Source organism: Pecten maximus, chromosome 15, assembly GCF_902652985.1.
Source record: "Pecten maximus chromosome 15, xPecMax1.1, whole genome shotgun sequence".
Lineage (NCBI taxonomy): Eukaryota > Metazoa > Mollusca > Bivalvia > Pectinida > Pectinidae > Pecten > Pecten maximus.
Genome location: NC_047029.1, coordinates 3,538,570 through 3,556,822, shown reverse-complemented (window position 1 = coordinate 3,556,822; position 18,253 = coordinate 3,538,570). Strand labels below are relative to the sequence as shown.

At 37.8% G+C, this 18,253-nt stretch overlaps 1 protein-coding gene across 1 annotated transcript in view; it reads right to left on the bottom strand.

The window, feature by feature from the left end:
• The window catches only part of LOC117343989, a 71,102-nt gene extending 53,229 nt beyond the window's left edge, over positions 1 to 17,873 (bottom strand). Inside the window, exon 1 of the mRNA XM_033906581.1 lies at positions 17,311 to 17,873. Within this exon, the coding sequence (XP_033762472.1) occupies positions 17,311 to 17,520 (210 nt within the window). The 5' untranslated portion in view covers positions 17,521 to 17,873. The remainder of the gene's footprint in view (positions 1 to 17,310) is intronic.
• Between the last annotated feature and the right edge of the window lie 380 nt (positions 17,874 to 18,253).

The following is an 18,253-nucleotide window of genomic DNA, read 5'->3' as shown; positions in this document are numbered from 1 at the left end:
TGAGTAGTTTTTTTAAACTCTTATAGACTCTTTTGAAGTTGAAGACCAAGGTGGGCTGTATACATCAACAGCGCCATATTAGACTTCCGTTACCGGGTACAGCGGACGTGATACCTAATGGGGACCGATGGCTGACATCCTGTTCTTACATACAACATTCTAGGGTAGACCGATATTGTACTGCCCATTCAACCATTGTTATGCCGCTATCATATCATGTTCTGATTTTATAAATTATACCATGTAGAATTGTTCTTCACCGTATTTCTGATTACAGTAGTGTCTGAAAGACAAAATACCCTCCAGATGTAGAATGTCTGATTATGAAAATAAGACTTTATTTTGCGCGAGCAAATGTTCAGCACGTGACGCCTCGTTTTCGTACCAACACCAAGTCACACAACACTGATGATACTATGCTGTACATCATGTACACCGTATGCAACCATGGTCGGTCCCGTCACCGACATAGCGAACGCCTCTAAGATAACCGAAATGCTTATAGCTGTTGCAACAGAGGACGGATTTAAATTTATAAATGTATCGAAACCCTCGAAACCCCAGGCGTATAAATAACAGTTTATCTTATATAAATCCATGCCGTTAAATAATGCTGAGTACCGTGAATATTGATAATAGGATATTAATAATGTTCTTGATAGAATTTATTGCTGGTTTTCAGAGGAACACTTGTGCTATTGTCATAAACAATTTTAACAAGTAACAAAACACAAAGAGAGGATCATAAATCTACAAAAGCGCGGTGATCGATACAAGACACGATAGTTAATAAATTCATATAATTTTATTTTAACGACATTTCTATCACGTCGCATGATGTATAAACAGCATTTAAACGTTTTTAATGGCTAAGTTTGTACCCCCACCCCCGGGGACATATCGACGTTTTATTAACGTTGTCTTTTCATGACAACACTCTTACAGACATAAACCATTACACTAGTCAGTCAGCTAGACCGCCATATTACCGCCCGTAGATTAAACGGCTACCAGCCCATGTATTGCTGTGATGGAGTGAAGCAAACTATTTGATCTGTCGCTGGTGGCGTACAAATCTTCAGAGATACATATCAAATCTCACTTGTTGTTGACTCCATAGGTCCTCGTCTCCATTTTTATCTATCAAGTTGGTCCTTGTAACATATTTGATTCTATAACACTGGCAATCGACGACGCTACAGCTTTGAGTTGTGCTTATAGTGGCACATTGTCTGAAATAAAGCTATGCACAAAATCGTCTTTCCAGGTCAGGAATAAAGCTATGCACAAAATCGTCTTTCCAGGTCGAGAATAAAGCTATACACAAAATCGTCTTTCCAGGTCAGGAATAAAGCTATGCACAAAATCGTCATTCTAGGTCAGGAATAAAGCTATGCACACATCGTCATTCCATGTCAGGCAGACTCAGAATGACACATGTTATTGCAAAGGCGCAAAACCCAAAACAAAAACATAGTAATCAAATTTTAGGTCAACTTCAAAGCAAAAATAGATTGTTCACATTATTTATATAGCTGGCATGTGGAATCCATCCGGGTATTAAGGGTACATTGGTATTTGTTTTATAACATTAGGTGTATACAGTCGGATCCTAACCTTTGGTACGTATGTGTTAAATTATTTATTTGTTACGTTTTCATGCATGACACACAAGTTATGGGCACTCATACCGTGACAAATGTAGCCGACCGTACCCTTAGTACGCATGCTCCAAAACTCAACAGCATTGTTATTAGCACAATGCATCTTAAATTTTCAGTAGACATTTACTAACTACAGGAGAGAAAGCTCAACGGGTTCGACCATTTTCTCTATTGATCGAGAAACAGTAACACATCGAGGCTAAGACATCCCCGGTTACACGGAGATGAGCCTGGCGTGACGTCATTTCCTCCACGGGTCTAGATAGATTGATTGTTGCGTCATCTTTACTCTGCGTGATGTATGACCCGATGATGACACATGGACCACTTTCAATTAACTGATAAACCTTATTTTTCTTTCTTTCTTTTATTTTTATATTTTTAAACTCATCGCTTTTAAAGCTTTTCCTGAAACACTATGTTATCTAGCATGATCCCGACCCTACCTAAATCCTCCGAAATACAGAACAAGCCCCTTATCAAGGCACAACTGCAAGCGATAATGCAATCACATTACAAGTAATACAGGGGGAAATTGGTCTGACATCCTTTTATCTAGACAATTAACATGAACAATGTTATATAACATGAACTGAATAAAACGATGATCTCCTAAATTGCAGTATGTCGGTATTACATAATCATGTATTGCCGTTTGCATGCTGACGGCTACTCCATTCGAACAATCCATCTTCAGATGGTTCTCCCGGACTAATAACTAGAATTAATGTTATATTTTAAGGGCGACGGGCTTGTTTACGAATGTTGGGTAAATACTGTTCCGTGTAAAATATTACTTAATTTGTTGCCATCGATAACAATAACTTATTTTGATAAACAATCTTAAGTATGATTGCTCGCCTTGCTTGAGGGCATGCTTTAACATTAGCTTACTAATCTGGACTAATCAATGATCATTTACATAGATACGTCGTTTTATTTGACATCATTCCATGTTTTGTATCTGACTAATAGGACGGACAGTCCCAACTTTTTTTTCTCTTTTCATCTATTATGTATGTATTCTAATGATATTGTCCCACACATATTGATGTATCCTGCTAATTTGTTCCAAGGAACATAAAAACTAAACACTCTACAAAACAATTCATTTTTTTCTCTGTATTCCCTGTAAATTCATATTTAAAACAAAATTCAGATTGGCTGTTTTTGCTACGAAGTTCAAATCGATTAGGCATATCTGTTACGCTCTGCTTTCCTTCTCCTGTTGCTAAGCAACATAATTATATATTGTTTTTTCTCTAGTCTTCATTTATGTTACCATAGCAACAGCATAACGCTACACACTGTATAGAACAACCTGTATCATTATATCTTACGGGCACTACATTACGTCTAATCTCTAGTGATAACTTCACGAGAAAAGGTGACATATAAGGTGGAATATCAGTCTTCGTGGATGGCCGTTAACTTACAACTCGTTGGCTATCTGTCCTCGTGGATGGCCGTTAACTCACAGCTCGTTGGCTATCTGTCCTCGAGGATGGCCGTTAACTCACAGCTCGTTGGCTATCTGTCCTCGAGGATGGCCGTTAACTCACAGCTCGTTGGCTATCTGTCCTCGAGGATGGCCGTTAACTCACCAGCTCGTTGGCTATCTGTCCTCGAGGATGGCCGTTACACTCACAGCTCGTTGGCTATCTTGTCCTCGAGGATGGCCGTAACTCACCAGCTGGTTGGCTATCTGTCCTCGAGGATGGCCGTTAACTCACAACTCGTTGGCTATCTGTCCTCGAGGATGGCCGTTAACTCACAGCTGGTTGGCTATCTGTCCTCGTGGATGGCCGTTAACTTACAACTCGTTGGCTATCTGTCCTCGAGGATGGCCGTTAACTCACAGCTGGTTGGCTATCTGTCCTCGAGGATGGCCGTTAACTTACAACTCGTTGGCTATCTGTCCTCGAGGATGGCCGTTAACTTACAGCTGGTTGACTATCTGTCCTCGTGGATGGCCGTTAACTCACAGCTGGTTGGCTATCTGTCCTCGTGGATTGCCGTTAACTCACAGCTGGTTGGTTATCTGTCCTCGAGGATGGCCGTTAACTCACAGCTCGTTGGCTATCTGTCCTCGAGGATGGCCGTTAACTCACAGCTGGTTGGTTATCTGTCCTCGTGGATGGCCGTTACCTTACAGCTCGTGGGCAATCAGTCTTAGATGTTGGTGGATTATTAGTCCTCGAGGTTGGTCGTTATCTCATAGCTGGTGGATTATTACCCCCCGAGGTTGACCGTTACCTCACAACTTGTGGATTATTAGTCACCGAGGTTGACCGTTACCTCATAGCTGGTGGATTATTAGTCACCGAGGTTGACCGTTACCTCACAACTTGTGGATTATTACCCCCCGAGGTTGACCGTTACCTCACAACTTGTGGATTATTAGTCACCGAGGTTGGCCGTTACCTCACAACTTGTGGATTATTACCCCCCGAGGTTGACCGTTACCTCACAACTTGTGGATTATTAGTCACCGAGGTTGACCGTTACCTCATAGCTGGTGGATTATTAGTCACCGAGGTTGACCGTTATCTCACAACTTGTGGATTATTAGTCACCGAGGTTGGTCGTTACCTCATAGCTGGTGGATTATCTGTCCACGAAGTTTGTGTGATCGATATCGTAATGACAAAGTAACGATAGCTATCCTTGTGGAAAAGAAGATACATATCGTCTATGCATATATCTTCTTTGAATCCTTTGAGCATATTCGCGTGAAATTGATTAGTAAAGACATTACAAACGAATCATTCTCAATTCTTTAATACTGAATAAACAAAATGTATCGATGCTTATTCGCTAATAGACAATAGGTAGTTCGAGGACTTCATCTTCCTCAATTATCCCCAAAAGGAAAGACAATAGAAATTAGTGTCACACTTTGACATTTACGTAAGATATGATAATAGTGTTCATCTCGGTTCCAAATCAAGTTTAAAAGCGTGAAGAGTTACACAACTGCCAAACAAATGTTTCTCCAATATTTTGCTCCATCGTAACGGTGTCACTGTCTGATTTGCCACATGCTTTTATAAATATCTGGACAGATCATTGATGTTCTATAAGAGAGGCTTTTTCCAAGGTCATACAGTGTCATTATGGTCCATATTCTAAAACTGGACAAAGGTAAAATCAACCAGAAATGTACCACATGTGATGCAGTAAAATATATAAGCTTCCGTAGTGCTTGACTATTGAATTCTACTAGACCTAAAATGAACCAGACTTCAAAAGTTCTTGACGTACCGGGATTCCAAAAGTACCAGAATAACAAAACACCTGGTACATCAGGTTTTTATTAATTTCTAATGCTACAAGTCTCATTCTTTTGGTATAATGGTCTTCGGTAGACATTAGAGGAAAACAAGTATCCGATGTGTTCACGATAACTGTCTGTCAAATAGATTTTTAGATAGGTAAAACAGATCTATCTGTCCTTTGTACTGACGAACAACAAGAAGACATAATTGTTTCTCTAGATCTTTATCGTCATTAGTACCAATTATGATGAAAAAATAACAGGTGTGAGAGCACAAGGCTTACAAACCGTATTTATAACACGGTGCTGAATGTGGCGTGTCTGGTTTGACATTCTAGCTGAATAACATCTATCCTAACGGCATTAATATTTGATGGACAGAAACGATTAAAGGGATTCCATTGCCAATTTCAGGGGGAGACAATAACTGATAATTTAATGTGATTGTAGAAATTCAATTTCATATCGCATATATCGAAAATAAACTTGTGTTCGCCATATTGCATCTTACACCAATGTTTATACAATGTAATTAACAAGTTATAGATCGTGAGCCAATTTGGCGTATTGCTCAGCCGATCCGTGTGAGGCAAACTTCAATAAAGCTGGGACGGCGAGCCCAGTATTCTGAGATATACTGTAATGGGGAAGTATTGGCGTCCGATATATAATTAAATATATATGCCAAATGGAAGTGTAAACAACACATTTCCCTTCCTCGATAGTAATTAACATGAAATGGATTGATTGAGTTCTGAAGATGTTTCTGGGTATTCCATGATGTCATAGAGTTTGGTAGATAAGACGAGGCTCTGCCTGGGGGAAGTTATCATTACCAAGAAGAATTCAATCAATCGAACTTTATTGTTCCGAAAAACGCAACTGAAATAAACTCGTTTAAATGTTGTTGAATTTAATAACGTATGGTTTTATGTTCGGTTCTGTACATATTTAGTCAGGATACATATGTAGAAGCATCATGCCTTAAAGAACAGACCCTTGGTATATCTAGTGTTAACTGTGTAACACAGGGATTGATAAAAAATCGATTTTTGGTCCGAGTCCCTGGCGTTACGACAGATATAGCCGAACAAGGTCCGAGTCCCTGGCGTTACGACAGAGACAGCCGAACAAGGTCCGAGTCCCAGGCGTTACGACAGAGATAGCCAAACAAGGTCCGAGTCCCAGGCGTTACGACAGAGATAGCCAAACAAGGTCCGAGTCCCAGGCGTTACGACAGAGACAGCCGAACAAGGTCCGAGTCCCAGGCGTTACTACAGAGACAGCCGAACAAGGTCCGAGTCCCAGGCGTTACTACAGAGAGAGCCGAACAAGGTCCGAGTCCCAGGCGTTACGACAGAGATAGCCAAACAAGGTCCGAGTCCCAGGCGTTACGACAGAGACAGCCGAACAAGGTCCGAGTCCCAGGCGTTACTACAGAGACAGCCGAACAAGGTCCGAGTCCCAGGCGTTACTACAGAGACAGCCAAACAAGGTCCGAGTCCCAGGCGTTACGACAGAGAGAGCCGAACAAGGTCCGAGTCCCAGGCGTTACGACAGAGAGAGCCGAACAAGGTCCCAGTCCCAGGCGTTACGACAGATATAGCCGAACAAGGTCAAAGTCCCAGGCGTTACGACAGAGAGAGCCGAACAAGGTCACAGTCCCCGGCGTTACGACAGAGAGAGCCGAACAAGGTCACAGTCCCCGGCGTTACGACGGAGATAGCCAAACAAGGTCAAAGTCCCTGGCGTTACTACAGATATAGCCGAGCAAGGTCAAAGTCCCTGGCGTTACGACAGATATAGCCGAACAAGGTCCCAGTCCCAGGCGTTACGACAGAGAGAGCCGAACAAGGTCACAGTCCCAGGCAACTACGACAGAGAGAGCCGAACAAAGTCCCAGTCCCAGGCGTTACGACAGAGACAGCCAAACAAAGTCCCAGTCCCTGGCGTTACGACAGAGATAGCCAAACAAGGTCACAGTCCCAGGCGTTACGACAGATTTAGCCGAACAAGGTCACAGTCCCAGGCGTTACGACAGAGATAGCCAAACAAAGTCCCAGTCCCTGGCGTTACGACAGATTTAGCCGAACAAGGTCCCGGATGTGTCTCTAGTCCAGTAACAGATAACATAGGAAACAAATCTGATTTAGCCTAGGTTAGTCAGGAGTCTTTAGATCCTGAATCATATGTGCTTTTAAACGTACAAATCAAGGATCTAGTTCTATTCAGTGTTTTGACGGGGGTGGGTCCTATTCTTGTCAACTGTAACATCCTATTCTATATTTGTTCAAGGCAAAATGTCAGATATACACCGCATTATGTTATGATTATGACCCTTCATAGTTTCGCATTTGACAGGGTGGCACAGTGTATTTCCACGTTAGCCAATTCCTCTCAAGTGAAGCAATAGCCAAGTTTACTGTTCTGTCTGATGTGTTATTTACGTTAATACATTAATATAAAAGCCCTTTTAAATAATGATGTAATGATCGTGGAAAATGATGATAACAAGATGTCTATGACTATGGCTGTGATAACGAAGGAATGGAATAACCAAATGAAACTAAATTTATTTATCTGAATTAATGTTTTGGTCTAGCTTCCTGGCTGGATTAATGTCCATGTCTAGTGTTGAAACCCCGGGGTATGTCTACAGCAAACCCCGTGGCCCCGGGCATTGCAGATATGATGAGCTGTCATCATTTGGCATGGTCTGGCTTTTATCAAACTCACAAAGGACTTGGGAAGGACGTGTACACATTTCTAGTGAGCAATACTGCTATCTCAACATTTAACTTAGAATAACAAAACATGTATTGGATGAATTAATTTTCTCTTCTTGGTATCAAAATTGATTACAGTAGGTTGGAATTGATAAATAATATTTATTGTTAGCGATATGTTAATTGATAAGACAGTGCATTGGGAGAGATCCGAGGCACGCTCTGATCACTGGGTGGGATGGCAACGCTGTGCCGAATGCCGCTAGTATTTTGGACCGTATCCAAGTGTAGAACCTGGCAATTTTAAGATGTTAAAAGTGAATGTGCATCAACCATCAAGCAGAGTGCCCTCTCGATCAATACTATTTTAGGCTATACACAACCTCGCCTCCCAGGTGGCAGGGCGGTCAACGACATGCGTGTCTTCAGATGCGTCATCCGAAGGCAACATTCACATGACAACGCACGTGTACAGTTATTGGTTGTGTCAAATATACGTCCACAATGATGTGTAATTTAGCGTTGTATTTGTCTTCGGTTTGATAATACAATAATAAACATGTAAAGGTTTCGTACTTATACTTATACAATCATTTACAGTAGAAATGAATATATATATATATATATTGTAAATCACGTGATCTCTTTTTATTCCTAACCAACTTTTTACAAATGCTAAAAAAGTATGAGTTCTTTATATCGATCAAGTCTTATTTACGCTATCAAATCGTAAGCATTTGGTCTTAGTTATTCCTATACAAGGTTTTCCTATACAGTTTAGATAGTAATACTCTTCTTTCATATTGATGATCATGGTGCCTAATGATACGATACTTAGTGGTTGCTTCGTTGATTGAAGCGTTGCATCTTTGATGTAACACTTACTGCACCTCGATTTTTGTTACATGACATAAAATGCAATATTTGAGATCGATAAACACCGGTTCCGAGGTTTACACAGCAGTAGAATATCATGACGTTTACTTTATAAATCTAACTGGTAGATGTTATAGCCCTTATACTGATGCTGACGGATACAGTATGATTATAGTACTCATGGCAATGTTACAAAGGTTCAATTTAATGACAATACATGTAAAACTATACTTTTCTATTATTCGGTATTATTTTATTAGATGTACAATGTTTCAAATAAATATGAATACTCTTCATTAATAAGAAATACTTCTTGTGTTCAGCAAAAAAAATGAAATTGCAAAAAGTAGCGCTATAGGTATCGTGTCACAAAACAAACGTGTTATTGACCTTATCCTCAGGGAATATTATCAGTACAATCATTATGAAACAATATTTTTCATACTTTCTGATTGGCTATAATTGTATGATAGTATTCATTAATCTGAATTACCTCCTACAGTGTATGTTAAGCTCAGAATTGATATTGTTAAAAGTGTTGTCATATGCATCGTCTCACACAACAAAACAGTTATAAGCATCGTCCCGAAGCAAGATAACATTTCTCAGGTTAACAAGTCGATCAATTATGTTATATGACTGTGATTTTGGCGCTTTTCTGATTGGTCGAGACCTATCCAGGTCTTAACAAAATATAATGTTATCCTGAAACTGCCGAATTCCTTCATGATTGGGTAACGTCTCAAATTGTCTTCAGTGTTGTTTTACCTATTGTTAACTTAACACGGTAGACTGAACAACTGTCGGTTTGGTTTGGTTTGTTTTTGTTTAACGTCCTATTAACAGCCAGGGTCATTTAAGGACGTGCCAGGTTTTGGAGATGGAGGAAAGCCGGAGTACCCGGAGAAAAACCACCGGCCTATGGTCAGTACCTGGCAACTGCCCCACGTAGGTTTCGAACTTGCAACCCAGAGGTGGAGGGCTAGTGTTAAAGTGTCGGGACAACTTAACCACTCGGCCACCAACTGTCGGACTTGATAAGAAGCGTTTTGGGTGTATTTCTAAACATATATAGAAAAAACGCCAACATATGCTTGGAGACACATGTGAAGATATCCCGAGGTAGTTTGTCGAATTACGTGTGAAAAGTTATACTGACATTACGTGTGAAAGGCTATGGTGATATTACGTGTGGATAGTTATAGTGACATCACGTGTGGATAGTTATACTGACATCACGTGTGAATAGTTATACTGACATCACGTGTGAATAGTTATACTGACATCACGTGTGAATAGTTATACTGACATCACGTGTGGATAGTTATACTGACATCACGTGTGGATAGTTATACTGACATTACATGTGAATGGTTATACTGACATCACGTGTGAATAGTTATACTGACATTACGTGTGAAAGGCTATGGTGATATTACGTGTGGATAGTTATAGTGACATCACGTGTGAATAGTTATACTGACATCACGTGTGAATAGTTATACTGACATCACGTGTGAATAGTTATACTGACATCACGTGTGAATAGTTATACTGATATTACGTGTGGTATATCGGTATATATTTTTATTCTGCGCAATACATTAAATTGTCATATCTTTGTGAATGATTTTACACGAGAATATATCAAATGTTTTATGTTGAAAAAGGTTTTGATCATGGCATTATAAGGATAAAATTTACATGATACATTGCTCTTGGTCGGGAAACAGAAGGGCTTGGCGTGACTGCGTATCAAGACAAAGCCTTTATCTGATGACAATAGATCTTAACATGTATATAATGATGTTGTAAAACTAGCCAACCTTTACCATTGAGGTTGGTGCACTTTACCCTCATTGTTTTAACTTTCGACCGGGTCTATTTCGATGTTTAACCTTTCGTCTGGGTTGCTGCACTTTTGGTCACTAGCATCTTTAACGAGGCGTTTGTACAACACACTGAGGTTTCGGGTTGTTATGCTTTGCTGTCGAGACCTTTAAGTTGCTGTAGCACCACAGATAAGTTCTGAATACGGATGCGTAGTAGCACCAGTCTAGAATTTACACACTTGTCCTTTGCTTTAGTGATCCAAATTTTACTAAATTATTTGAAATTTTAGAATAAAATGTGTAGTTTCCGTTTCATATCTATATATTACATCTATTTACGTCAATTTGTGTGTTCTTGTCGGATTTCTTTATACATTTTGCCTATAAAATAACTGATCTGCCCTAGATGGACGGAATATCCGCAAAATGTTGGTTTTTATATATTTTTATTATTTTTACATATTCTATTTTTGTCAATAATATGCTATATCTATATCACATTGTTTTCTGTAAATATTTCCCTTTCATCGTCTGTCGTAATTACACAGGGAAACTCGGATAAAGGAGGACGTACAGTATGTCGCAGTTCATCGCCATATGTTCAGTTTATATCTAAAATATATTTTGTGACCCTTTTGTTAACATCATCATATTATCATTATTGTATATCTTTCAACAGCGTATATAAACACCATCTGTCACGAACATTAATACCTACAGTGGGAGACACACGTTGTATTTACATATGACTCATCTTTACAAAATAGACAATAATCATGCATATCCTGTCGTAAGATGTTTTGTTCAATAACCTTACACTAAACAAACGCATATGATGATTGAAATATCCTACTACAATACTACTGCAACTGTTTCAACACAAATACATTGACAGATCCCGGAAATTTAATATATGTAATGTGGAATTGACATGCATTACATTTGTATAGGGTCGTGGTTGAAAAAGCTTGTACATCAGGTAGGTAAGTGGATTTTACCCTTTAATATGAATTTAGTAATAAATAGAGTGAATGTTGAATAATTGATATTACACCATACAGTTGTCACACTTCTTTGATGATAGGGACCAACAGTAGAGAAATTCAGTGGGTAAGTGAGGAAAATCAATTAATCTAGAGCTATTACTTCCTTCTATGGCTCGTCAGTGATGTTAGGGTCCAAAGCTGTGGTAATTGAGAAGGGAATTCTCGAGAACAAAAAAAAACTGTCTCGTCCTTCTAGTACTCGTTAAGGGTAAAGAAATGGTAATCTAGGATGGAATTCTCGAAAACGAAGTATATCTCAAGCTGTTTCGTCATTAGAATTCATTATTGATCAAATGTATATTCCTAGGGCCAGGTTTAATGCTGGCTGGGACACTGTAGCCATATATACCATTTCAGTTAACACCTTTCCAGTGCTATATTGTTTAAATTCTCCAGGAATGAACCGTCACATGTAATAAAAACACTAGAAAAGATGACGAACTATTGATTATGTATCTGGGTATATAAAGATCCTGATTAAACTACTTATCACTATTTATTGAATCATTTGTGATATAAATAGTTTTAACCGGCAATGCTTTCCTTTGAAATAGCATCCCTAAGGCCATTTATGGAGATGTACCGAGATTTTAATAAATGATTTCTATATATAGCGATTCGCGTGCTATGAATGTTGTGTAAGTATTATCTGCTGATCCTTCTAGATGCGCCTGTGTATGACGAACCTTGCGGAGGAAGTGCCTACTCACACACCATGTTTTTTGTGTGTCATGTTTATTAATAGAATACAATGACGTAGTATTAGGATTAGAAGCACTGTCAAAATTTCCTCAATTGTACACCTTATAGAAAAAATGTACAACTACGCAGGAAGACAACTTTGTATTGATGTTATATCATTATGTATTTATTTGTGATGGTAGAAAGTTATGTATCTATTTGTGATGGTATCAAATTATGTATTTATTTGTGAAGGTATTAGATTATGTTTATTTAAATGGTATCAAATTTTGTATCTATTTGTGATTGTATCAGAGTATGTATTTATTTGTGATGGTATCAAATTATGTACATTTGTACAATATATTTATTTGTGATGTATTGATATAACAGATATACCGTATTTATAAAATTTACAATTTAATCAACCAAGCGCTTTGAAGCTGCTTTTAAAGACAGACCTTTTCCTATTTCTCTACCACAATAGAATAATTTACAGATGTGTTGTACGTATATAATGCATACAGTCCGTTTAAATATATTCTGGTAGGAGACAGAACATCTAAGAATATGAAGCTTTGTCCTTGCCCGATAGACAAACATAAATATTTATGAGATACATGCTAACTCAGTAGTTAACTTCTATAAGGATTGTCCTTAAATACCTACGATAATATAGACAACAGTAAAGTCTCCCATTGATATTTAACACCAAGCACGCGCTATTCTAACAATAGAAATCTAACTGACATCATACTGTTAATTGTTTTATTTGTTTATTGGATTTTTTATCAGTATCTGATAAAGACGGATTAAGGGAAGCAGGTCTATCAAAAGGTTTGTTGTTGGTCAATTTAAAGATCGGTGTTAGAATCATAGAGAAAAACTCAATGTTAGTTACAACTTGTGATATGCGATTCCACACCCTTCCTCTTCACACAGTTTCTTTTTCGGAGATGCTTTTTAGTTGCCTGTTGTTACAAAAATTGTTCTTTGATCACGTTTTAATATTTGTAAAAAGCAATATATGCATAAATATACCATATTTATACATACTTATATATTGTTCATGCAAATGTATACTTTAAATAACTTTATAACTTCTGTTTTACAAATTTTCGACCGTGTGATTTTTTTTCTCAGTTTATTAACTTATGTAATGATTATTATTTAAGTTTTGCTATTATCTCACAGCCTATCTCATACTTAATTGGTGTTCTCTGTTTTTACAGTAAACGAAATACAGACCTGGTTCGTTACACAGGTTTATTTGTTGTTATTCGGGTTGGTATGCCATATAGAGAATAAACTGATAAGCAATACTAACTAACGTAAAAAAAACAACTATCATTTGTTCTTAGTCTTCTCTTGAACCAGGAACCATTCGAGACACAGCTTACAACGAATGTATGACAATAACTGAATTAATTTTTTTCGATGATAAGCAGATTTAGATTAAAATTCAATTAAAAAACAGAAGCACAAAAGTGTATGGACGGACGGATTTTTCTACGGAGTGTACAAACAAAAGACCAGTGAAAAAGGCCTTTTGGTGTGAATGGAATTCGGTCAAATGTACACCATTCGTCAAGCAATGACTAGAAAACTGCTGTACAGAGCTGTTATCTTCATCTCGTCAGTGATGCTGGGAACCAAAGTTGTGGAAATCAAGCAGGTCAAAATTCTGACAAATCGGTAAAGATTTCAAGATAACGTAGGGGAGGCGAAAACAAATAACACTTACATAAATGTAGGAATCCAATAAATATGAAACAAATATAGAGAAATCAATATAATGTACGTTGCAGACCTGTTTTAGATATTATAAATTTCGAGTGTTTACAGTAGGTAATCTACCATATATGGTATCAATATGAAGACTTCATAAAATTGATTCAATTATATGACGGTATGAAAATAAAGAGCTGGGATAGTTGGTTCACTGTTATATATTATATATATACGTGTGTGTATTACAGAGGGAGGCGAAGATTCAAGGTACTCCAGTTTTATTTATCACATTACAAATCATGACTGTCTAAATCCTAGATAGGCTTATCTTATAATGTAAATGTATTTATTTGAGATTTATCTTGATATGTCTTTAGTATAAATGTTAAATAACTCTTTATAACTTTTGAATTGACTGTTTTACAATAATAAGCATACATTTTACACAACAAATCTTCTCTGAGAATTTAATTAGTTGGTTAGCGTGTGAAACATGACTTAATGATACCGGTAATTATTTCAACAAACTGCATGTAATTATCGTGTGAACAGTACATATTGAAGACACTTAGCTACTAATATTGGACAATAAGATCTAGTTAATAGATATATGTGAATTCCTGTATTTGTCTATTTGATAGCACGGAATAGTCTAGTATAGGTTGGTACATTCCTATCTGACTACGGGAATGTATTGTAGTTAGATTTATCCTAGATTTTATTGGACATATGCCATTCATATTTAAGAACAATAATGTATTTTAGTTAGTTATATCATAGTTTATGTTGGACAGTAATGTATTCAAGTTAGATTTAAACTAGTTTCTGCTGGGCATATTCAATATCTAATTGCTAGAACAATATGGGTGGGTATACATTATTTTCTTTGAATGAAACATGTACTTTCATGAATTGCAAGGTTGTAATCTGTTATCATAAGAGTGGGATTGTCTATCTAAACTATAAAGCTAACTGTAAAATGGTCATGAAGTATTTGGAATTGTGTTATATCAAAACTGTATTACTAACTGCAAACATGTTAACTTCTCAACAAGTGGAAGGGTTTACTTCAGAGCTATTTAAGTACAATTAAACCGTATGTAAAATTTGTTCAACAATGTATTGGGATTGTATAAAAGACAAAAACTATAGTAACCACGTTCAAAACAAATCGACACTTAAATACAGTAGAGCCAAAATGAATTAGACTAGAGCATACTTCTAGGACTCGTTAGTGATGTAAGGGACATCATACAGCTGTCTCGTCCTTCTAGGACTCCTCAGTGATGTTAGAGACATCACAGCTGTTTTGTCCTTCTAGGACTAGTTAGTGATGTTACATACATCATACAGCTGTTTCTAGGACTCTTAAGTAATGTTATGGACATCACACAGCTGTTTCGTCCTTCTAGGACTCGCAAGTGATGGTAGAGACATCACAGCTGTTTTGTCCTTCTAGGACTCTTAAGTGATGTTAGGGACATCACACAGCTGTTTCATCCTTCTAGGACTCGTAAGTAATGTTAGGGACATCGCACAGCTGTTTCATCCTTCTAGGACTCGTTAGTGATGTTAGGGACATCGCACAGCTGTTTCGTCCTTCTAGGACTCGTAAGTAATGTTAGGGACATCACACAGCTGTTTCATCCTTCTAGGACTCGTAAGTAATGTTAGGGACATCACACAGCTGTTTCATCCTTCTAGGACTCGTAAGTAATGTTAGGGACATCACACAGCTGTTTCATCCTTCTAGGACTCGTTAGTGATGTTAGGGACATCGCACAGCTGTTTCGTCCTTCTAGGACTCGTAAGTGATGTTAGGGACATCGCACAGCTGTTTCGTCCTTCTAGGACTCGTAAGTGATGTTAGGGACATCGCACAGCTGTTTCGTCCTTCTAGGACTCGTTAGTGATGTTAGAGACATCATACAGCTGTCTCGTCCTTCTATGACTCGTCAGTGACACTACGGGACTAAGTAATAGGCAGGTGCAAAAGACCAATAATTCAATACATTTTTATTATTGCCAATTTATTTCATTATTGATTGTACAAACCACGGAAAAAATGTAGACAATTTTGACATGAAACTAGTACAATGCTTATATATAGTATAGTGAAAATGTATATTTGTGAATTGATACTGCATTGCTGATAGTACAATCTTAAAATGTACATTTAGGATGTATTTTGTACATCAGAACTTTACAACCGAAAGTACATTGTTTATAAAGAAACCTGAAGATGGAGTTTTGTACATTGCTGCTATAGCTATAAAATATGTGGACGTTTTGTGCATGGAAATTAAAGTATTGATTGCAAAAAAAAGTATGTGGACGTTTGTGCATTAAAATAATGTAATTTATTGGAAAATATTTAAAAATAAGTAGGAGTTGATATCCAACAAAACTATGTATCAGGTAAAATTAAACTCATAATGAAGTATCGGATATAGATTTTGTGTTTAAAACTATGGAGTAAAATTCTTAGAATCATATAGAAATGTTTACATAACAATTACATGATCGACAGGAATGTAAATTATAACTACAAGGTCGACAGGAAAATACTTGTAAAGTGTATAGAAGTTTGTAAATTATAACTACAAGGTCGACAGGAAAATACTTGTAAAATAAATAGAAGTTTGTAAACTTTAACTACAAGGTCGACAGGAAAATACTTGTAAAATGTATAGAAGTTTGTAAATTATAACTACAAGGTCGACAGGAAAATACTTGTAAAATGTATCGAAGTTTGTACATTATAACTACAAGGTCGACAGGAAAATACTTGTAAAATGTATAGAAGTTTGTACATTATAACTACAAGGTCGACAGGGCAATAATTATAAAATTGATAGAAGTTTGTACATTATAACTACAAGGTCAACAGGAAAATACTTGTAAAATGTATAGAAGTTTGTAAACTTTAACTACAAGGTCGACAAGCAATACTTGTAAAATATATTGAAGTACTTGCAACACTATAACTATAGGGTCTGGGAGACGTTTGTACACTTAACTATAGGGTCTGGGAGACAATACTTGCTAAGTTTGTACATTAAACTGTGGGTTCCAGAGAACGATACTTGTAAAATATACAGAAGATACTTCACTAAAGTATATTGTCGACATGGCGATTCTTATGAAGTACATTGAAATTAGCACATTCATGTCAAATGATGTAATAAGGTAAACAAGAAACTGACATATATATGTAAATTATATGGAAGTTTGTATGTTTACACTATAAGGTTGACAATGCAATAAAAGTATCCAAAAATGCATCAGTCATTGATATTGTACAGAGAAGGTTTAATATGTATATGGAGGAATATTTGGTTGTGGTGAGACTGACAGTACATGGTATGTAAAGTGTCCGGGAGAGGATCCAACACTTATATACTGACAAGAGTACAAAAAAGTCATTTCGTATGTTAACTGGGAATTATAGGTCGACAAACAATAAAAGGTACTTACAATTTTGTGGTTGAGGTGGTCTAACTCCCTCTCTGTCACAGTAGTCCGTTTAGGGACGGTAGTATGGCTTGACTGCCGTTTAATCTCGTTGTATTTATAAAAGAGGAACATTCCTGGCACGGCCAGGGCTGAAAGAGGCTTCAGCACCGGGGACGGGCTCCGGGGGGTAGGCATTTTCTCCCGGTCGCGGCTTTTCCAAAGTACGGGCATGTTGTAGTTTCGGTTGTTTTGCCGTATGTTGCGATCAATCGTGGACACCGAACCAACCAGCTTTCACGAGCCGCTCTCGTCGCAATCTTCCCCGCTACTTTGTTATGTGTTCCTACAACTTCCGACAAATGACATCGCCAATCGATAAACGATTTAAAGAAAAGAAAACAGTTGAATGGTGAGCGCGAGGCGGTTCTTTGATCGGCGGATCGGTCACGCCCCTCCTTGGCTCCCCCTCACACAGTACGGGAGGGCGGGGGATCTGGGCATGTTTGTCACGTGCTTTAACTGTCAAACGTTCCTTAAGAGCCTAATTCCACATTTATAAATTAGTAGTTGTGATAGTAGTAGATTTCTTGGTTGTATGTGGGGCCGTGCGCAGTGTAGGCAGTGTATCGATCGGGACCACGGACAGCGCGCTCTCCAGTTCTCCGGTCGATAGGCTGAGATCCTATACACGATTAAACAACGACTATTTCAATTCCATAGCTTAACCTGTTTCATCGTGTTTTGTTTTTGAATATTAATGTGAGTATATCGACGATAAGTGAGTCCGGTAATTGGCCACGGATCGAGGCCAACACTTGATGATTTTTGTCGTAATGCCGATAACGAGGGATCAACTGTCACTCCATACAGATTCCCTCCTACATTTCCTCGCTATTGCCATAGCAGAGTAATGGTCTCTAACATTGGAGTAGGGCCTACTACCCGTCTGGCTATCTGTCATTAC